The sequence below is a fragment of the Atractosteus spatula genome, chromosome 21, assembly GCF_055471065.1.
Source record: "Atractosteus spatula isolate fAtrSpa1 chromosome 21, fAtrSpa1.hap1, whole genome shotgun sequence".
Taxonomy (NCBI): Eukaryota; Metazoa; Chordata; class Actinopteri; order Semionotiformes; family Lepisosteidae; genus Atractosteus; species Atractosteus spatula.
In genome coordinates, this window is record NC_142726.1 from 16694085 (window position 1) to 16716405 (window position 22321).

The window sequence follows — 22321 nt, forward strand, 5'->3', positions numbered from 1 at the left end:
CTCTTCTCAACAATCCCTCAATTCTCAAGAGCCAACACTGACAAGCCCTGCTCTCCTAGTACGGAAAAAAAAGGCTTAGAACAAAGCTACTTTGTTAAACCAACCCTAAATCTGCTTTTTGTTCACCCTCCCCTCCTCAACCTGAAAAAAAAACAGATCTGAGATCTCCCTGTTGGAGCAGAAGATGGGACAGTGACACAGTGACACAGCAGGACCAGGACGACAGCAACCACAGATGGGCGAGAGCGATACAGCACCCGTAGAGAAGCTCTCAGCAGAGCAGGTAACCCCAGCCTCGGCCCCTTCTGAGGCCGTGTGTAACAGGAGAATGACACAAGAATCGGAGCCACCCTCAGTGAGGTCTCTCAGGGGCAGGAGAGCAGAATAAAACCCCACAACGTGGGTTAGAACATCATCACCCCCCCCTCCCCCACTTGGGACAAATTTATTAACATTACACACCAAAAAGAAAATTTCAAACGAATACCCTGCTGTAAAAAAAATCGCTCAACTAGGCTCTCACAATGCGTCTATTTTAGTCGTAGACACGTAAAGCACATGATGTGCTCATACAGCGTCCTGTGACTACAGCCGCGCTACGTTCTGAACTCCAGAGCACGAAGATGGGCCCTCAAGTGTCGGTCAACTCGCATCAACCTGGACTGGTCAAGCCACAAGAAACTCAAGAGAAAACACCCCCACCCCCCACCTCGTAACTTCAGTCAGGCGCGTGTAAAACTGCAATCGATCATTTCATACCAAAGCCACACATTGAAAGCCCTCAGTAAGGGCAGGAAACGGAGACAAAGTAGATTTAACAGATTGTAAAAAAGTTTATTTACAAAAGAGCTCTATTCCCACACTCAGCTGCGAACGGCCCAGTAATAGTCTCTCCTGTCCCCCCAGAACACTGGCAGGAGCTGCAGGAGAGCCACCAGCCCAAGTACGCCTCTCTCGGGGCTACACAACCCAGGGGCAGCCTCGTCTCCCCCAGTCTGAAGGATACAAAAACAAGTACAAGACGGTCCAGCAACCCCCCCCCCCAACCCAAAAGTCTCTTAAAGGCACCTTTCTGTACCCCTGCCAGCGCTGCCCAAAACTCCTACGAGTACTGACCCAGGAAGAATGAGAGCTGATTAAATTAAAAGGAATAGGGGCATCTCCGAAATTAGGTTTTGAAACGATAGAGTTAAATCTGGGATTTTATCTTCATGGTTCAGCACAGCATTGCTATGGGCCCACACTGAAGATTCTTAAAAAAAAGGAATTCTTTGAAAAAAGCCTAACCGCAGAACTGGCATTCAGAAAGGCTTACACACAGGTCAGGCTGTGATCGCTCGGAAGGGGGCAGAGCTCCCATGGAGACAAAACAGTAAATCAGCAACAAGACTCAAAGCGAGAGGCGGCACAGCAGGACTTCTGTTCTGGGCACAATGCGGGCCCTTGTGCAAAGTCCTGTCCCCCGCCCTTCCCCTCCCAGTCCTCATCCGCGCCTCAGTGGGGTCATTAAAAGGCGTAGCGGGTGCGGATATCTTCTAGCTTCTTGGACACCTCTGGTGGGGTGCGGTCCAGCTCCTCAGACACGCTCTTCTGTTTGTTGGGGTCCATGGAGTTAAACTGCTCACACAGGTCGCCGTCAATGACATTCTGCAAGCACAGACGCAGAGACAAGTGAGACACATGCAGACGGGAGAGAGGCTCAGTTAGCATGCGATCCTGAAAGCGACATCCGTCAAGATTCAGCTGACCAGCTTCTGTTTTGACAGTTGTGCCTTTGTAAAGCTCTATGAGTATTTAAAAGGGTTTTAAAACATGCAGGAAAGTTGCCTTGGCATGGGCTTCCCCGGCCTGCAGACTGAACTTCACGACTCATATGACCCCCAAGCCCTGAAAACGCCAGGTCAAGATCCACTTAAAACCTCTTGGTTAATTTTTTCCCCACTTGTTTTCCCACTTGAGTTCAACAGGTTCATGTCCTGAACTCAACACTCTGCAAAGAACAGACCTATATGGGTTGTTACATTTTTTTAACGCAACATGTCTGATCTCTGAGCCACAGTGCATTTGCTGGGAGCACCGAGTTTCTTTGGGCAGCAAGATGATACATGAAAATTTTCTGCTTGCTTTTAAAATAACCACATCCCACTCTGTCTCACCACACTCCCGCCCGCCCCCCCCCCCCCCCAAGCAGAACGAGCCCCACCTTGACAGGGAAGTAGTAGGAGCGGAAGCTGAGGTGGTCCCGACCACACAGCGGAGGGTATTCAGACCGCATGTGCATCTCGAGGTGCTGGAAGAAATCGTGGTCCTACGGGGCGGCGAGAGAGAACACAGGAACAATGAACATAGGGTGGACTAAGGAAGCTCATCCTTTTAAATCCCTAAACTATTAAGGCTTGCCTGCATGGGAACTTGGGGACACAGAGCCATCACAACTGAAGTGCTGTTTTTAACAACAACACAATATGAGTATTCTTGTCCTGAGCATGTTATCATATACCCCTTTTCTAAAGATTTTACCACTCCCCAATCCCATTTCTTAAAATTCACTGTATAATAATAATTAACTGTAAAATACTGTGAATGCCTTTCTCTCCACACCAGATAAAACCAGCTCGTTCCTGGCAGCCTTCTGCTAGACTCAGTTAGAGAGCAGATGGCTGGTCCTCAGTGCTGAAGGCACAAGGAATGATGAACCACCTTGTCCCTGCATTGTTTTCATTACTGAAACATAAGGGGTGTTTGATGCCTACTTTCTGGTGGTGAAAGAGAACTGAGAAAAGTAAACAGCTGTATTTTCTATTCCAATGATTTATATTCCGACGAAAAGCAGATGTGTTTTGGCTGCCGTTTCTCATTCTGTTCCCGGAAGCGGCTGTGTTTTTTCTGCGTTTGTTTCTAGCGGCCTTGATCGCTTGCAGCTACGCTCCTTCGGCACCAGGGGACCTTGGGGCGTGCGCAGTGCTGGCAGCCTGCGTACCTCGTGCGAGGTGAAGGGCACCAAGATGCCGATGCCCCCCGAGAGGGTGGTGTAGACGAGCGACTCTGAGCCCCCCGGGATCAGCGTGGTCTTCTGCAACGACAGCACCGTCTCCCCAACGTGGTAGTTCATTACGACCTCTGCCTGCAGGGGGCAGCAAACGGCACAGTCAGAGGACAGTTTCCTTCTGCATTAACATGCATAATTTCATCACAAACTCTCCATTAGTCCCCAACCCACCCACTCAAGTGACGACTGTCTGATTTCTGACTATGTTCTAAGAACACACTTTTCTATTTGTGTGGAAGAGATAGACTGGAGTTTGAGGGTACTCTTACTCTAAACACACAATTATGCACTTTTGAAAAAAAAAATAGGATCAGGTTCAGCCAATAAATACTTGGATGAGCCCAGGAATCAGCCAGTCACTTCATGGTCGACAAAGTAATGTCTCAAAAAAGCTACAAACACATAGTTAATGTATTGTTGTTCAATACAATACTGTACTGGTCAATGTTATACAGGGGAAAAACATCAGAGCATCTGCTGGAACAGAACAAGTGAAATCTACAGTGAAGTGTATAAAACTGACAACAGGAGGCTCTACTTTACTCAAAGGGTTGTGGGAGACTGGAACATTTTGTCAAAGCAGATTCAGTGACATCTTCCAAGGAATGGTTGGATGAGATCCTTGGATCAATTAGCCATTGAAACACCACTGCAGTTGTGACGGTTCTTATGTATGTGCAGGATCGAAGTGCAGGACAGTGAGAAGAGGCAGCAGGTTCCCTGCAGAGGGAAGGCCCCTCACAGACCCAGGCACCATTACCTTCTGGGAGGCGCCATTCAGCAGCCCCCTGTCCCACAATGCCTTGTTCCCCGTGGGGTCCTCGTCCACGTCGTCGCTGGTGTTGGGGGGAAGGCGCACCTGTGGACCGACAGGACACACAGGTCACTCAGAGGCAGACCATAAATGTGCAACGGGGGGGGGTAGATTGGCAAGTGTGTGCTGGTAACACCTTGTGCATGACGACCAAATCTGAGACAAAGTCAAATCTGAGAGAAAGAGTTAATATCATCCCCCGAGAAAAGGGCTCTGTGAGAAATTACTTCTTCATACAGCACATGGCACCATCATACAAATCAGGGAGCGCCATATCTACCGGTTTTGAGTTCATTTTCATCCTCAGCAACAGTTGCAAAGTAGAGCGCAGTGTAGTACAGTGAGCAGAACTTAGAATATCATGCACATCCACACTACAGAAAAGACAGGCCCAGAATGTCCAGAAAAAAGAAACCAAATCCACTGAGGGGCTAAAGGGCATGTTTCTACTCTGACAGGCTGCAGGAACTGAACCTTTTTAGTATTGAACAGGGATTACAAGTTAAATCCCTGTAACTTGAAGAACGGAGACGGAGTGGGCAGGCACGAGAGAGACAAAGCAAGCTGTAGCACCACTGGGGCCAGATGAGAAGCGACTCCATAATTGCCGCGGGACAGAACAGGAGCGGATCAGCAGTACAATACAGGCTCTGTCCCACTGCTGGCCAGCACAGGGCCCCTCATGTTCCGTGTAACATCGGGACATCAAAGGCGGCACTTGCTCCATGGGCTGAGATCAGAGATACAAACGCCACCAGATGCAAGCATGAAAAAAGCAAGGGAACTAACAAAGTCAATCCAACAAACTACATCAAAATGAACAGTGAAACACAAAGCAGTGTACACAAGTAGAAACTACATGGGAGAGTATTTGAAGCTCAGAACAGGAAGCAGTTCTTTGCACAAAGAGTTGTAGGAGTATGGACCAATCTAGCCAGCTACATTGTGGAAGCCATTATCCTTTCAAGATACATCTGGATGAGATCCCAAGAACAGGGATTAGTTGCAAGTGTAATCAATAAGCTACTAACCACTAAAAGGGTTAGATGAGACTCAATGGTTTCCTTAGGTTAGTCACTGTCCTTATGTTCTTAACAAAAAAAACATGATGAGAGTCACTGAAACAGGCGCTCAAACACAGAAATACAAACGTGCTGAACCTACAATGCTGATGTTGCCAAACTTATCCGCTGTGGCCATGGTGTCGTAGTCCAGTAGGCAGCAGGTGGTGACCCAGCGGGGATGCGTGTCGTCGGCAAAAATGATGAGCTGGTTCTCGTTTCGCTTGTAGCGGACCCAGAACAGGCTCTCCTGCACGTCTGAAACGATGACTCGATGCCCGACAGTGTGGATGCCCGTCACCAGATTGGGGATGTGCTGTGGAAACCAGCAACACATACAAGGTTTCGCTTGTGGGCAACTGGAATACAGCAACTTATCAAGCTGTAGCCAATGTAGTGTACCAGAAGCTGAGCATGGTGCCCTGGAATGGATTAGCTACAGAGCTCAAATGGACTGAACTCCACATTTTAATAAAATCATTGTGCCAGCTTTCCAAAGCCACCAGGCACATAAAAAAAAAACATAAACTAGTTTAAGACAATCAAGTCAATCAGAAAATGTAACATGCAGATTCAATAAAGCCGTTTTAAATTATCTGCAGGAATGACAATCCAACAGCTCCCACACCCTAAGCCCCAACTGCAGGAGGAGTTTGGGAATTTTCTTACAAAAGGCAGGGCCGTGTGGTACAGCCCGCAGGAAGCACCGTGCCTGCCATTCATTCACACAGCCCGAGGGAGCGGAGCAGAGCGGCAGGAGCTCGGGAAGAGCCCGGCGCGGCCGGCGGCTGACCTTGTTCTCACACTTGCGCAGCAGCTTCTTCTTGCCCAGGTCGTAGATGCGCAGCAGCTTGCCCACGCCCACCAGCACGCGGCCCTGGAAGGGCGCGAGGGCGAGGGGCACGTCCTCCACGGGCGTCTGGGCACGAGACACAGACACACGCGTTACAGCCCTGGGCACAGGGCTCCCCCACTTCCCCTTCGTGTAGCCCCGCTACTGTCTGGAACCCCCAAGAACAGCTCCCGGCTCACTAGGAAGGAAACTTCTTAACAGAAGGTAACTGAGGTGATCGATGACCTCACCAGCTGGAGGGTTAGAGAGATAGGTTAAAGGTCAATACCCACGACCTTTCAGCACTGCCAGTAAACGTTCCTGTCATTTACAACCCCACAGCAGAGCACAATGTGCCTTTCTGTACGAATTATAATTCAACTGATCTGGCAGAAATAAATGATAAATCAAACGAGAAAAATCATCACCAGCCAAAAGGTTCCAGCAATGTTTCTCAAAAGACAATAGAACTCAATGTTATGTACAGTAAAAAAACACCCATGTTATCTGCATATGTATGCACATTTGTAGCATGAACAGCCTCATTGTCAGAAAGATGAAGAGTACTTCCAGTTTCCATAAGGGCATGAAATCTTTAAAAGCTGAATATGCCCAGATATCAAATGGAATTTAGAAATGACCACTTCAAGTTTTTAATATAAATTGTAGCTGTACTTATTTCAATCGCATCTAGTGAGCATACAGAGGTCACAAAGAGGTGATTCAGGTATAGTTGTGTTCTCACCTTGTGCACGAACTCCAGCTTTTCCCCGCCCCCTACCAGCCGATAGGTGTAGATGAAGCCGCCGCCCACCGACCGAGGGTTGAGGATAAGGTCTCTGGCGACGCCCACCAGCACATACCAGTCGTCCCCGCCGCTGGGGAACCGGCACACAGCCACGCTGAGGGAAAGCACAATTTGGTTATCAAAAATCATAACTAAACCCACGCGTTCACTTACATCTAGAGGCTGCACAGCCTTGAATGCAGACTTGTCCACAGATCACAGAGCCACAGGGACAGACTCCCAGTACAAAGGGCTGTCAGCCACTTCAAAGGATTTACACGATGCAAACATTCACATATACACACCAGCTCTAGTATGCATATTTTTACACGGACTTTCCTGCTTCTAAGTGCGATTTGCACCACAGTCTGCGGGAATGAAAGCCGGTGTTGTGCCACTGGAGTCCCACTCCATTCTATGGCCCTGGCCACTCTCCCCGCCTTCTGGTACCTGAACGCGGCCTCATTCTGCTCCAGCTGCACCAGGTCCAGAGTGTTGCCCTGGATGGGGTTGACGAGCCGAACCAGCGAAGCCCACTGCCCGGCACCAGCCTTGGGCGCCCCGAAAATCGCTTCAGGGAGGTTCTCGTTCAGGAAGGCTGCCGCCATCTCTGCTGCCAGCTCCCTCTCGTCCTCCCCGGCCGCCTCGACCATCTCCTGCAGAGTGCCGGAGAGAGAGACAACGTTTACTGCATGCACTCACACCCACACAGCATCAGGGAGGGGACACTACACCTGCTACAGCAAGGTCGTTCTCCATTTATTCGCACTGTAACTTGAAGAACGGAGATGGAGTGGGCAGGCACGAGAGAGACAAAGCAAGCTGCAGCACCACTGGGACCAGATGAGAAGCGACTCCATAATTGCCGCGGGACAGAGCAGGAGCAGATCAGCAGTACAATACAGGCTCTGTCCCACTGCTGGCCAGCACAGGGCCCCTCATGTTCCGTGTAACATCTGGACATCAAAATGCACCAGGCAGTGCGGCACTTGCTCCATGGGCTGAGATCAGAGATACAAACGCCACTTCACAGGTTACTAATCAGAGAAGAGACATGGAAAAACTCATCATCTCTACAGCATCCATGGCAGCCAGTTCAAACCTACTAGGCACCCAAACAAAATCTTATTTATAGCACCTAAGAATACATAGAACCTAGTGCCTCAGAACTGACAGAGACCTGTGGGGTACACCTCTCTGGACTCGGTAGGTACACCTCTCTGGACTCAGTAGGCTTCAAGAAGTTATTAATCCGAAGAGATGTTACAAGCCATGCGAGTCTGAAGGCTCGACAATTCCACCTGGATCCAATTCCAAGTGATGGCTCTACAGTACTTTCTCCTTTTTGTAGTCACCACCAAATTCAGAGTAATAAACTGCTTATTCCTGTCCATCTCTGGTTATACTGGGCATACAGGTCAGTGCTGGGGACATCGAGTGTGTTGATGAGCAGCGTTTGACTCCTCCAGTTTAGTCTCTTTAAATCACCCACTGCTTAGGAAACACCCACCTCCAGCCTCAAGGCACAACCACAAATACCCTACTTTACTGGCATCAGGAAAACAGAGTTCTAACATGTATAGCACATGCTGATTGCTTAATGTTCTTTGTGAATGCTAGCTACTCTTCCTGTGCTAAATCTGTAGCAGAAGACCATGAAGTGTTCCTCATATGCAGTATTAAGGGTATCAATCCCCAGCAAGCAGGATGCCCCTTCAGTGGCTCTAAGGGGGTCTCTGCGATGCCTGCCCAGTGCACTAAGCCCTTTGCAACTAGAGCAACACGTCCTACGAGAGCAGTGAGAAACCTCCCGAAAGAATAAGAGTAGATGGAACCGATTTCAAGACGATGTATGCTTTTTCATTCATGTAAGCCAAAAACCAGGTTCAGGAGATTTCATGAAGCTCCTGCACAAGCTATGAGAGCTGAACTCTGGAGTTCAGCACCACACAGGGGGAGGAGGAGGTGTCAATGAGTCCCCGACACATTTTTATCAGAAGTGCAGCCCAGTTCAATAGCACACAGGCAGACAGGCTGGCCAGTGTCACCAACCTCCTCGCTGCTGGTAATGTGTAGTGTGTAGAAACACCGGCCTGCCCGAAATAGCTCACTGGATCGACCTAACTATTCTGGTCACTCTTTTTTGAGCTCCAGCCTTTGCAGCAAAGTCCTTTCTTCTGTAACAGGGAGGTCACTAATGAGTATAACAGCCTACACATGGGATTTATAGTGCAGTGTTTCAGGACCACCGGTGGGGGATTCCAAGAAACAAAGGGAAACGTATTATGTAAAAACTGCTCTCATGTGCTAATAGTGCTGGCTATGGATCTGCTGACCAACAGTTATAATTTTGCAATTAATGACAACCACTATAACAGATATATACTATAGACTTATTTCATGGTGTAACTGGAGCTCCTTATAGAGATGGATTGCCTGAACAGAGAAACACTCTACTCTACCCAGCAAAGCACAGCTTGAATATTCCTCTTCCATGAAGCCCAGATGTGCCCAGCCCAGACTCCCCCTACCCGCGCCACGCCCAGGCCACGCCTCGCCGCTCACCTCCGCCATCTGTTGTTTGCGCTGTGCCTTAGTGGCCTCGGTGTAGGCATTGTGGTCGGTCTCGATCAGGACCAGGAGGCTGGTCTCGGGGTGGATGACAAACTTTCGGGGTGTGTACTGCAGGGGGAAGGCCACCTGGTTGAACACGGCACCCAGCTTCTCCAGCGCCAAAATCCTGAAAAGAGAGAGAGAGGAATCAAAAGAGGCACAGGACAGAGAGAGGGGTGAGGAGACGAGGCAGACAGATGATTCTGGCATGCTACTTCCATCCTAAGGACAGAAAAGGACAACGGAAAGAAAAAAAGAACTGGATTCCAGCTGATGACATTACAAAGAGAAACAAGAACTTCCACAAACTGCTACCCTCCCTCTGGTGAATCTGGCACCCCTCCCCGCCTGAAACAGCTCACTGGGGGGGTGTCAGGTGGCGAAGGGATGCACGGGTTCGACGGGACGCAGGCTTACCGCAGAGTGTTGGTGGAGATGGCCACGATACCCTCGGGACACTGCTCGGAGGCGAAGCCTGACGCGTACTCCAGCGTTTCGTACGACAGTGGCGTCAGGTGGAAGCGTGACTGGTAGGAGTAACTGAGCCAGGAGCGGCTGGACATGGCCAGCACCTGCGCAGGGGAGAGGCCACAGCACCAGCTTACCACCACTGACATAAACTAAACGCTGCTGTGTAAATTGCTTAAAGATGAGCGTCTCTTAATGAACTCAATTTATTCCAACATAGTAGTGCCCAGTCTCTTGTCCAGCGGGGTAGGAAATAAGAGGTTTCCATCTTTACTCCATTATTTATTAGACTAGGGATCAGCACTTTTTTAAATCAATTAATGAATAACCAACTGTAATTTACAAGTGATGCACACTGTAGCTCTTCAGGAATGGACCCATGCAATTCTGTACACAACAGATAAGCCTCCACAGTGTGAATTTGAAATGAACAGTATACAAGACTGTGCTGTATGACACTTACAGCTTCCTGCCCCTGCATCCTGACCCGGAAGAGCTTGACAGGTCGCGACCCCAGGTAGCGAGTGCGAGTGTCAGACAGGTCTCCAGTCACTGGGTCTAGCACAGTCCTCAGCAACACACCGTTCTGCACAAGGAGGACAGAGGAGAGAGTGAAAGTCACGCGGCAAACAGGACACAGAATTGTGTGGGTGGAGGAGAGGAAGGTTCACACCCCCAGGTTTCAGAATTGTTATGTTAGACGCACTGCTGTGCAGAAGTATCAGCACGATGCCTAACAGATGAAGAAGTATGGTCACTGATGTATTGTGACTACAGCACTACAGACTGAGGCAGAGCTGACTGGCAGACCTGCAGGCCGATGTTGAGGTACAGGAAGCCGATGGAGCCCTTCTCTCCCAGCTCATCCTGCTTCTCCACTCCGCCCATCTCCACGATGCACAGGGACTCCGGCTGGGCGGGCAGGGCCTGCATGCTGAGGGGCTGCAGGCAGTCCTGGAGAGACACGGAGGGATCAGATCAGAGAGACGGGCAGCCAGGGGGACAGGCCTCCAGTCGGGACGACACCCACGGACGGGCTCCTCACCGAGGGGTCCAGGGAGATGATCCTCACGGTGTTGTCCACCAGCCCCACCGCGAGGAACCTGGAGCGCTGCTCCCCAGGAGGAACGTTGGCCAGGCTCATGCACACCACGTCCGCAGACATCTCCTTCCGCTCCGTATATTCGTTCAGCTGGCCCGACTGCGAGACGGGCAGGAGGGAAATGACACATGTGAATAAAAAAACATTGCTGGGTATGAAAAAGCAGAAAAGTGATAACGTTTCAATGTAGTCCTCATAAAGGACCCCACTGGAAGACTATCATTATTTAGACAGCACGACATGCATGAAATGAAGCTATACTTAAAAAACAGAGCTCCCAGCAGTGTTTAGACCAACAGATATCAATGGAAGAATTCAAGCCTTTTCAAAGATATTCAGCTGCTGTTGATTAAAGAGACCTTCTGTATTTAACTGAGGACCACACTTGTAAACCTAGGGTTTAAAAATAATACAAGAAAGCACTAAAAGCAGAGAACCCTTTCCTTGTACATACATCATACATACAAAATAGCTGTGCGGCACATCAGGGAATCTAGCCCTCCCTTCATTGACAGGTAGCACCCTGCTAACCGGCAGGCTTAAAGAAACACGGGCTCAGCTGGCCGTACCGGGTCCATCTCGAAGTAGACCAGCTCTCCGCCCGTCAGCGCGATGACCACCTGCCTCTGATTGACCGCGCAGCGCACGATGGTCTTCTTCCCCGGCGTCTTCCACTCGTTGACGCGCTTGTCGGCGCGGATGTGCCGGATCCCGTCTGGGTAAACCTGAAGGGAGAACAGGGAAGGGGTCGTTTCAGGTACTGTGTTCGCCCCCCTGTCCCGAGCTCCGGACCCAGAAGACTGCTACAGTGCCTCTGTCATGGCTGGCTTGGGCGACAGGGCCCTCTCTCCTAGCCCCCAGAGACTGACCCACTGACCTGCACCAGCGCGTCTTCGCCCAGCAGGGAGCAGGACAGAGTAGGCGTGGTGCCCAGGAAGCCCGAGTCCGTCACCTCCTCCACAGTCTCCCCGATGGACAGGACCAGAGTGGCGTTGACGAAAGACACAATGATGTAAGCGTCGTACTCATCTGCAGAGAGTGGGCACAGTGGAAGAGGGGTGAGCTCCATTAGAGGTGGGGGGTTAAACCTTCACACTCATCTAGGCAGCGAGGACAGAGACGGATGCAGCAGAGAAAATAGCAACGAGGAGGAGAGGTGTGCCGCAGTGCGAGTACAGAATATTTTCAACGAGAATAACGAGGCAGGAAGGTCCACGGAAAATACTTTAATTTGAAGAGAAAATCAGATTTTCCTGACACAGATCCAACGGGAAACTGCCAAAACACACAAAAAGCTTCGCACAGCATTGCAACAGCAACAGTTCATGCCGTTATGAACACACACCAGAAAAGTTCTAATGGCATCTTGGTACCACTTGGTACCACAAATTCCCAAACGAAACGGACTTACAGAAAACCAATTACCTGTGTAGCTTTAAAAATCCCCATGAAATGTGTCATTTTAAAAATATTTTAAGATCTAAAAAAAAAAGAGGTAACTTAAAGAGTACTCCTTTTTATAAGAGCACGTGATTTCCAGGAAAAAGACAAATCCCTCTCAGTTGCTGAAAAAAAACGTGGACAACACTGAATTCAAAGGAATTCAACTCTAAGAGTTTTGGACCTGGCGTGTCCTCAGATATTAAGATGCACACTTCAAAACAGATTTTTTCTTTGCAGTGCTGCTACTATACCCATTACTGTAACGTTTGGAAGACTGTGGCTAAAGCTTGAACGTCTACAAGAACGTGTACTCATTGACTGCTAACAATTTTTTAATGTAATGTATAGAATCCATTCATGGTCATGGAAAATCCATCCATCCATCTTCTCTGTTTTATCCAAGATAGGGTTACAGGAAGCCAAGGCCTATTCCAGCAAGCACTGGCCACAGAGCAGAACATGCACCCTGGACATGACACCAGTCTATTGAAAGGCACGCATACACACTCACCAGGGCCAATTCATCTGCCAGTATGTCTTTGGACTGTGGGAGGAAACCAGCACGAATATGGGGAGAACATACAAACTCCACGCAGATAGCACTGCGGGAATTAAACCCAACCTGCAGCCCTGCGAGGCAGCAATGCCAACCACTGCAGCACCGGGTATGAACAACGTTCTTAAAAAATCCTGCTCAAGAATTCTGACATACCACAGCTATCAGGTTTTACCTACCGCAAATGTATTTGCTGAACTGTGTATACTGTTATAATGCTAACACAAGACTGCAAAAAGACACCAAAACGCAGGACAGCACCTTTGTTGTAAGTCCTGGAAATAAAATCAAGCATGCCTATTTGAAATTTGGACCATTCCCAATACAACCATGAATGTGGCTAATTCTCTAACTTCTCTGGACGCTATTTCAAGTTTTCCTGTAGAATTGAACTCCCAGGTTTTCCCTATATATGCTTATGAAACTCCAACCACTTTTGACCAAGCAAAGACTCCTCCTCAGTCAGTCTCTTTCAAGTCCCTTCGGAAAGCGACTGCAGAGCGCTGGGAACAAGGGGCCTCCGTACCTTCGATGTGTCGCCGCACAGTCCACACAGCATTGGGGTTACCGGGCAGCTCCGAGACAGCCATCTCGGACACCTGTGCGAGAAAAGAGGGCCGCGTAGATCAGGGCTCCGACATGCAGGGATATATATAGATCCATCTCGGGCTATACCACCTCAAGGCTCCTGCGCAAGCGGAGCTCTCAAAGCACAAAAGCAACACTTCTTACACTTATCTGTATCTGCCTGCACGCATTCACTAACAAGAATTAAGTATAGAGCCATCGATGCCAGAGCCTGCAAATGATAAAACCACATCATGATGCTGGCCTAGTCTACTTCCCTGATCTTGGAAAATACAGCTCATGACAGATACTGGGCAAAGCACAGCAGTGGCAGAACAGCCAGTCGTTTAGTGACTGGAGAACCACAGAAAATTTCCTTCAGTACTCTCCGTTACGCGCAAACTAGAGAATATTCGACGGCTTTGTCACAACCAGAACCAGTTTGTTCATTGCACTGATGGTCAAGAATGGCTTCAGAGCAGCCACAGCCACCACTCCCACCCTTCTTCATGGCTGCCCTCAGAACAGCAGGACAAGTGAGAACATGTGACTGCAGTTATTTCAGAGCCCCGCCCCCTCGCTCAGCGTGGCCCCTGGCATTGGCCCCCGTACCTCCAGCCCGTGTCTCAGCACCCGCAGAGTGGACCTCGGCCCTCGGCCACAGGCTACATACAGCTGGGGTGTGTCCTCATTCGCCAGGTCAGCAATCTGCAAGGACCAAAAAACAACTCGATCGGCACAGCTGGCTTCTGAACCACAGATCCACAACGCAGCCCCACTCCCCCGCTCTTTTCCCACCAGCAACAGATGCTGTACAGATGCACAAACCATGCCTGCTGCCACAGACAAACTAGGGAATGACCTAAGAAGGCAACTGGCCTGACACAGGCCATGACCAGCCACACACTACAGCCCCCCACCCTGACTGACCAAGTGGCTCATGACTGCACACATTACATCCGCCTACCTTTGCTGACTAAACAGCCCACAGCTCTACAAGCTGCCCGCCCTGACTGACCTGGCAGGACATGATGGGAGACAGGCTCTCCAGCTCGTCCACCAGCACTAAGTTCTTGAGGGGCCGTGGCTGGAAGAAGAAGGTGTCCCCCTCCTCCAGGGGCATCGCTGAAGAGAACTCCGGCTCCTCGTCATCATCCCCCAGGTGGGCGATCTGGTACAGGTAGCTGGGGAAAGCAGAGTCAGAGAGGCTCAGAGGAGGGGCGAGTGAACAGAGACAGGCGGAGGGAGAGAGACAGGTTTTCAGGTCAGGGGGAGTGAACGTGAAGGCTGGGAGAGTGCGCCAAAAGGCAAAAACAGACGGGAGAGCACAGGAACAGAGGTGGCTAAGTTATCTCCAGCAGCCAATTAATTCAGATTCTGCAAAATCCTGTAGTGCCCACAACCCCACAAACACTCTCTGAGCCAAGGTGGGAGTGCACACAGCAGCAGACAGGAAGAGGGGGCGCACGGAGAGTGGGGAGACAGCGCAGCAGTGACCGGCTGGCACTCACTGGTTGCCGAACTCGGAGGCCACGAACAGAAAGCCAGTCTTCAGCACACACATGGCCGTGGCCACGGGGATGGTATCAAAATACTTCAGCCGAATCTCCGTCACCTGGCGGGGACACAGGAGGAGAAGTGTGACATAGGTAAAATGTTATAAAATGTTTTCATCTTTTATGTCATTCTTATGGCCGGGCAAGTGGACACACCTCAACAGCTAACTCTGATAAAAAAAAAACATTTTCTGTAAGGAGTAGCAGATGACTGGCTGGCCAAACAAGGGAGATACTTATGTCGACTCAGACAAAGCAGTGGCTCAATGTTGTGAGGAGAGTTCAGTCTCCAGAGGCCAGTGAAATAGAAGTTCTACAACTTCTGTTAGAGGAAAGAGGCAGTGATTCTTGCACAGCACACTGCCTAGCATTAGAACAGGAAACATCAGGAAACCCTAAGGAATAAAGCAGAGGATCTGTGACCCACACTCATACTAGGACAGGATACTACTCCCGTCCTAGTGCCACATGAACTGCGAAGGCAGCACCAGGCCCATGCAGTACCTCTCTTTCTGCACGGGGCTGAGATCAGAGTTAGAAACACCTCTTCAGGAGTCAAGTCAGAGAAGAGACATGAGGAAACTCATCATCTCCACAGCACCCTTGGCTACCGAAAAACACAGACCCACTAAACCGCACTCATCAATGCATTAGTATTCCAGGGGCCTGCCAATCCAGAGGAAGATATAACATCAGGCACAGGACACTTCCCCACCACAGGAAGGTCACTTCAGCACCTCCTCCTCGCCACCCCCCACCGCTGTCCTCACCATCTCCTCATCCGTCTCCAGCGTGACTTTGAAGATGTCTCCCTGCTCGGTCTGGGCCAGGAAGAAGAACATGGACTTGGTCTTGTGTGTGGCCGAGCAGACAAAGATCATCCCTCGCTCGGGGTCATCAAGGTCGTTCTGTGCAGAGAGGGGAGGGGAATGAAGGGACATTGAGAAATAAAGAGCAGACCAATAATGTTAAAAACATTTCCAGCCACTGATCCCAGCACAGCAAGTCGGAATTCAGTCAGATGACTGATAGAATGCACACAGATTTACACTGGAAGCAGCTCGAATGCTGAGCGGACTACTTCATGCTGGCACTGCGTTTCAAACTGTGCGCAGATATACTATTATCAGCCCCGAGGTGCTGGCTGAGGCTCCACTGTACTTAAGATTACACATTGACATTTGGGATGACCATGTGAAAAACAGATACAGACAAGTGCAGTTCATCTTGTTTAACACAGTTAACAGTTAATAGACTTCACTGGATTAATGGAAACACTGCTTTAACGGTATCAGGGCTCTGCTGTAAAAAAAGGCACCTCTAATCACAGCACCTGCCTGCATATTGCTGGAGAACCCCATTTCACTCGCTCACACTGAACAGCTGTTGCAGAGTGAGGATTTCACAGCAATTTCAGTTCTTTCTCCTTTACACAATCAGAGAGGCTCAAGGGCCAAGCATATGTAATCCAAGACAGAGGCCCCTGAAGGAGCATGGAATTAATGATAAGGAGAGAGGGCAGCGTAGTGTGTTTCCAGCTGTCGGAACTCCTTGGCAACCAAACATTTAACAGTTGTTCACCCTACCCCCTTTAATGCTGCTGGTGAAGGGCCTGATCAGAACATGTAAGTTTCTCCAGAGCTACACTCAGAGAAGAGACATGAAAACATCTTTCATCCTATGAGGCCGAGCACCAAGACCAGCAGGTTCAGGCATGTCCTGTTTTTACATAAGGGACCTGCGATAAATTTGGCAAACGCTACAATATAGCTGGAATCGCAAGTTTGGTGCACATGGGGACGTATGACTTGCACTCCCCTGGAGCTCAGCGCTCTTCACTCACCCTCCTGCGTGGGATGGGACAGCGGATGTCAGGCTGGTCCCCGAAATTTTTGTAGGTGATGTAATTCTCCGAGCAGATGAGAACTCCACTGGGGCCATCAGACCCTCCAGGAACTGGGGAAAACAGAGAAAAGGGAGTATAAGACACCAGAAAAAAAGCTGTCTCCCCGCTGCACATAAGCCTGACTCAGTGTAGCTGTGATCTATCAAAACGCTCGTGCATTCCCAGAGTGCACCAGCGCACAGGAAGCCCGCCTCCGCTGATCTCACCTGTAATAAGGAAGTTGCCGTGCTCCTCCAGTGCCTCGCTGTACTTGCGGACCACATGGTTCAGGCCCAGGTCGAGCTCATAAAAGGTGAGGGTCTGCTGGGTGTTGGCGGCTGCCTCTCCTGTCGGGTCGTTGTCTGCCTCCTGGAAACACGTGCACGGGGCAGGTCAGACGGACAACGCCAGGGGAAGACTATCATGGCTAAAAATCACTTTGGAGTAACAGATGACAGCCATGGCTAATGAACCACAACGCCGATCCCAAACCAGAGTTTAATAATAGTTCTGATTTTGGAGATAGCTGCTCATCTATTACATCTCTTTACCATCACCTGCAACTGCCAGAAGCATGAGGAGTTCAAACAGCACTATCCAGGGAAAACCAAACTCGGCCACACTGCTTAAACTTACAAGCTACCATCAGGTAAATTCTGCTGCAGGGACAGAAATTATTTCTGCCATCTTGGATTGTAAAAGTTACAGGTACTTAGAGATATTCAATATGGTGCCCCGAGTGCTGCAGCCTGTTACAGCAGCTCCGGTTACTTTGTGATTTGTGTGTCCTCGCTGCCCTAGGCTAGGACTGTGAGCCCCTCATTTGCTTGTCTATGGACAGCATGTTTGCTCCATTGTACTTTTTGGACAGTCTGTATAAACCTATGCACATTTTGCACATATTTTATTGTTTTTACAATGACTATGGTCATCACATTTTGCACACACCTATGTATTTATTTATTTTTATTTATTTTGTTGTCTTTTGTTTTATAACTATTCTGATGTCTGTTTTTGCTTGTCTTGGGCTGGACTGCTGTAACACATCAATTTCCCTACGGGATTAATAAAGTCTTATCTATCTACTTACAGGACAACAACAGGCATTGTTGTATTTATTTTTCCTATATATATATAAAAAAATTCAGTGTTCCTGCAGGACTCCAAATATATTGAGGAAGAAACATTTTAAAGCCTGAAAAAGCATCAAGCTCCTAGAAGCCGCACTTAGTTCCCATCTCTGGGGTCCCAAGTTCATGAGAAAGAAAATTAAAGGAGTTACTGCTTCCCTTCAAAAGCCATGAGGTCAGTCAGCCCATTCTGAGTGAAGAGATACTTGGAGAATGATCACAAGCCCGGTCCCTGCAGAGGCAGGCCTATGACCTCACCTCGTAGTCCATCTCCAGGCAGGCGAACATGGGATTCTCAAAGCCGACGTCCACGCCCACCACATGGTACACCAGTGTGTTGGCCTTGTGGGCCTCCAGAGGGGAGGAGATGGTCAGACGGGCCGCAGCGTCACGGTTCAGGATGTACACCAGCTTCTGCTTCTCTATCGCTCCTGCACAGCAAGAGATGAGATGGTGCAACTGAAATATATTTTCTTGGCACACACTGATGAAATGCAAACAAACTGAAGGAACAGGAAACTTGATGCTAATATACTATTTATAAGTTGTAAACAAATAACTATAAAGCATCATTGGCAGACTACCAAATACTCCTTTACATGCCTCTAATAACTTGCAGAGTTTGGCCACAATATGTTAGGACCATCTGTAAGCTGACATGCTGTTTCAGCTGTACAAAAAGAACCTGACAACCCCTTCTTGTGAGACCTGTTAATTAAAACATATTTCCCATCGATACAATGAACGGTGAAACGAAACAGTGGGCTTCACTCAGCACACGGAGGTCTCAGGCTGGCTGTGATCAGAAGTAACCGGTCTTCTCCAAGATTTACAGGTCAGAGAAGAGACATGAGAAACTCATCATTTCCACAGCACACTGAGTTGTCCTGATTTCTCATCACTGCCTCACACACTACAGACCCTATCGGTCAAGCGACACTGGCACAGACAGACAGCACTGCCTTATTCTACAGAGTTTTAAAGTCTAACAAGCATTACGTCTGTCCACAAGTGAATGACTCTGGAGTTTAAGAAATGAAACTGTAAATGAACCGTAGCGAGGAAGAGACTGAATGTAGGGAATCTCCAGACAGGAGTTACACCAGTGCGCTGCTTGAACGTGAGCAAAGTCAGGCACGAGTCTGCGCAGTTGAGAGACTGCTGCTGTGCACTTGTTGCATGACTCAGGAATTTTGTTAAAACTGAACTTTTTTGGGTGTTAATGCACCACAAGCGAGAAGCCATGATTGTGCAGTGGCATCGATGAGCTCCAGACCCTCTCCACCCTTCCCAAAGGGCGCCTCACCAATCATGACCGCTCGGCCCTTGGGGTCGACAGCGAGGAACTGTCCCGGGACGATCCGCCGGCAGCCGCTCTTGCCGAACGTCTCCTGGTGCACCTTCTCGAACATGTTCTTGGACGGCTGGTACTCCAGGATCACAATGCGCCCCGAGTCGCTGCCCACCACAATGTAGTCTGGGAAGAAACCAGGACTCGTTCAGCAGGCCCGAGCAGCAACGAGACAAAGCAGCCTTCTCTCCAACGACAGTTAGTAAACTTCTAGGTAAAACTTCTTACGTTTCCAGAGGTTTTTAATTAGAGTCCCACAGTTGAGCAATTTGATCCACTAGCCTAAATATTACATTCTACTGATGCATACATTCATGTGTTGATGTATACAAAATGTGTTTCTCTTTAGACATCATGTTTTCTGTCTCAGACAGAAAACATTATGTCTAAAGAAGAACACATTTTGACCTATATGTCTGTAAAGTTTATTAAACAGCCGTGCACACAACAGCTCAACACAATCAACTGTGTCATCACAGAGAAGAGTTCCCCCGATATGGTGTTGGAACTTGGTGCTACACAGGGGTGATTGTCTGGCTTTTTGATTGTGGAGCTCATATTGCCACAGCAATGCAGCTCGGTTTGGCACTGCTGTACGTGACCAAAAGGTTACTGCACCATGCAAGAGGATTACTTAACATTTGGCACTGCCATCGTAACACAAGTTTAAGATCATGTTTATTTAAAGGTGCTATTACAGTTTAGTTCCTCATTAGTCAAGCACTTAGGTTGGGTGATCTCATCTGTGTCCAACTGGGCTGGGACCCAAGAACCCTAAAGTGCAAGTGCTCTACGCATTCTTGAATGCGCAAACAATTAGGGGTCGCATTCACAGTTGTGACTTTCGTTCGGAGACAGAAACCCATAGCGACTCGTTTCCAGCACAATCAAGCAGCCACACAGCCCATGCATGGAGCACAGCTCATTTCTTGCCTCAGCTCAAGAAGCCCCCCCAACACTGCACTGCTGTCTGACCTTTGGTGCCGCCGGTGAGACGAAAGGCCATGAGCGAGCGGATGATGCCGAACACCTCCACCGTCAGCAGCGTGTGCACCTTCCCCGTGTTGGCATCGGGGCGCAGCAGCTCCAGGATCTTCCCCCGGGAAACAACGATCTCCTGCTGCTTGGTTCCTATGGGAAGAGGAGAGGGGTTAGATTGAGCAGATCCTAACACCCCCTGATGCCCCCCGAGGAGAGAAAGGCGGCTGGGGGCTGGCGCGGCACATACCAGAGAAGTTGCCATGGATGGCGTGGGTGATGCCCGTGGCGCGCTGCAGCGTCAGGTTGTACAGGAACATGATGGCAGCCTCTCAGCCTTCTGGAACGGACAGGTGACGGGCAATTCTAGCTCCCGGTACCCAACACAGCTGCAGCAGGAGAGAGAGAGAGAGAACACATCCATTACACCACAAACCACACGTTTGTTTTTAATTTTATTTATTTCACACATTTGTTTTTATTTGTATTTATTTTATGATCATATTTTGCACGCACGTTTGTTTTTTGTTTATTTATTTACTTTGTATTATTGTACGTATTCTAATTTTTTGTCTATCCTGATGTCTGTTTTATTTTTGCTTGCCTTGGGCTGCTGTAACACATCAATTTCCCTTCAGGATCAATAAAGTCTTATCTACCACAACTATTAAAAAATAACCAATAAAACAAGACCAGCTTTACTCTCATCTTCATCCTCCCTGCCTACAGCTCCTGCAACTCTGCTCAAGTCTCTGTGAGGAGGAGCAGTGGTCAGGGCTCTGCATGGAAAGTCTCGAGTTCAAACCCCCACACTGGACTCGCACTGGTACCCTATAGCAAAGTTTTCAATAGGACTGCCCTAATAAATATACTGCTATATAAAAGGTGCTCCCTGGAGTGTCTCTGCAAATACTTATCACCTAGCTTAGAAGGTTAAATGAGCTTTCACTGTTAACTATCTCCCAAATCAGGAGAGTTCTAGTTCATTCTCAAAACATTTTTAGATTTGTAACAAGATTACAACGCACAAATACGCCCCAGTATAAACAAGGCCTAGCTACGGGACTGTTAACTCCGCATGACGGTTTTGCTTCTAAGGTATACAGATCTTCCTAACTCACAACAGTTTTGTCTCTGGACTACAATTTGGCCAAGAAGAAGATTTTTTTTTGAGGAATGTTAGTAATACTGCTCCTGAAATTACTTAAAGTGCGCCAACTATTCCAGATGCCTGGTGGACTATGCAGAGCACCAAGCGGTGAGTACACTTAAAACTCTTTCAGCACAAAATGATTGCTTTGAAAGTTTGAATTCTGAAAGATTTTCCCCCCAGAAAATCGTAAAAGCATACTATTTTTCTAAACCATTGCTCTTGCAAAAAATACAGTATCAACAGTAACCAAACGTATCCCAACTGACCGACCGATCCTGAGCCCTGACCCCGGCTTCCTCAGCGGTTGAATACTGAAGATTCGTCGTGAAACAGCGCACATATAAAAACTACGCGTTTCAAAAAAGGCAACAGTAACTTAAAATCTTAAATCCTGCCGCACAAATTCAGCAAGGTCGTGCATTTCATTGGCGTCTATTTACTTTTCATTCATAAAGCTATCAGCCTAATCCCGGAATCTTCAAAATTTACACATCAGCGCCCACTCCACGGCAATATCGCAATTAACGAGTTTAATTAGATGTGGAGGTGGATTGTGAGTATGTATTACCTGTGTAGCACGCAGGATTATGATGATTTTGACGCGGATGAAGTATTATTAAATCTCCATTTTCCCTCTCTGTATTTGGATCCGACCGCAGCGCCGCCAGTCTGGGGTCCTTCCTCCGCTCAGTCGAAAGCTGTCGCTTAGGTGGCTAGAAACGTGCCTGATCAGTGATCAGTGACTGTCGCTAAGCCTCAGTAAAAGAATAAGGCCTGGGCTGTGAACAATAGTCTTCTTCGTATATCTCCTCTTCTGTGAACTACTTTAAAAAAAAGTCGATAAATAGAACTTACCGATACATTTATTTTCCGTTACACGACCCTCACATATTCAGATCAACAGTTTCTACTTCAGAAGACTGTTTAATGACTCCCTGTGATAAAACAATGAGTTAGCCAGGACAGTGAAACAGGC

General features: G+C 48.6%; 1 protein-coding gene and 1 non-coding gene across 2 annotated transcripts; both read right to left on the reverse strand.

Annotated features, from left to right (window-relative positions):
• Positions 1 to 813: 813 nt before the first annotated feature.
• On the reverse strand, positions 814 to 22030 carry sf3b3 (splicing factor 3b, subunit 3). Its single transcript, XM_088939191.1, has 27 exons — positions 21914 to 22030; positions 20443 to 20581; positions 20190 to 20345; positions 19170 to 19340; positions 18122 to 18294; positions 16961 to 17102; positions 16692 to 16804; positions 15619 to 15756; positions 14804 to 14907; positions 14311 to 14476; positions 13905 to 14000; positions 13252 to 13324; positions 11604 to 11755; positions 11296 to 11451; positions 10670 to 10825; positions 10435 to 10578; positions 10088 to 10210; positions 9574 to 9728; positions 9109 to 9283; positions 6994 to 7199; positions 6502 to 6658; positions 5718 to 5843; positions 5028 to 5240; positions 3810 to 3908; positions 2981 to 3124; positions 2204 to 2308; positions 814 to 1647 (listed from the first exon to the last, which is right to left on the reverse strand). Exons 2-27 carry the CDS (start codon positions 20510 to 20512, stop codon positions 1507 to 1509), a joined length of 3654 nt encoding a protein of 1217 aa, XP_088795317.1. The 5' UTR covers positions 20513 to 20581; positions 21914 to 22030; the 3' UTR covers positions 814 to 1506.
• LOC148817322 (small nucleolar RNA SNORD111) lies at positions 16457 to 16537 on the reverse strand. The gene has a single exon (XR_016094634.1). It is a non-coding gene; the product is annotated as a small nucleolar RNA SNORD111 (small nucleolar RNA).
• Positions 22031 to 22321: the final 291 nt, after the last annotated feature.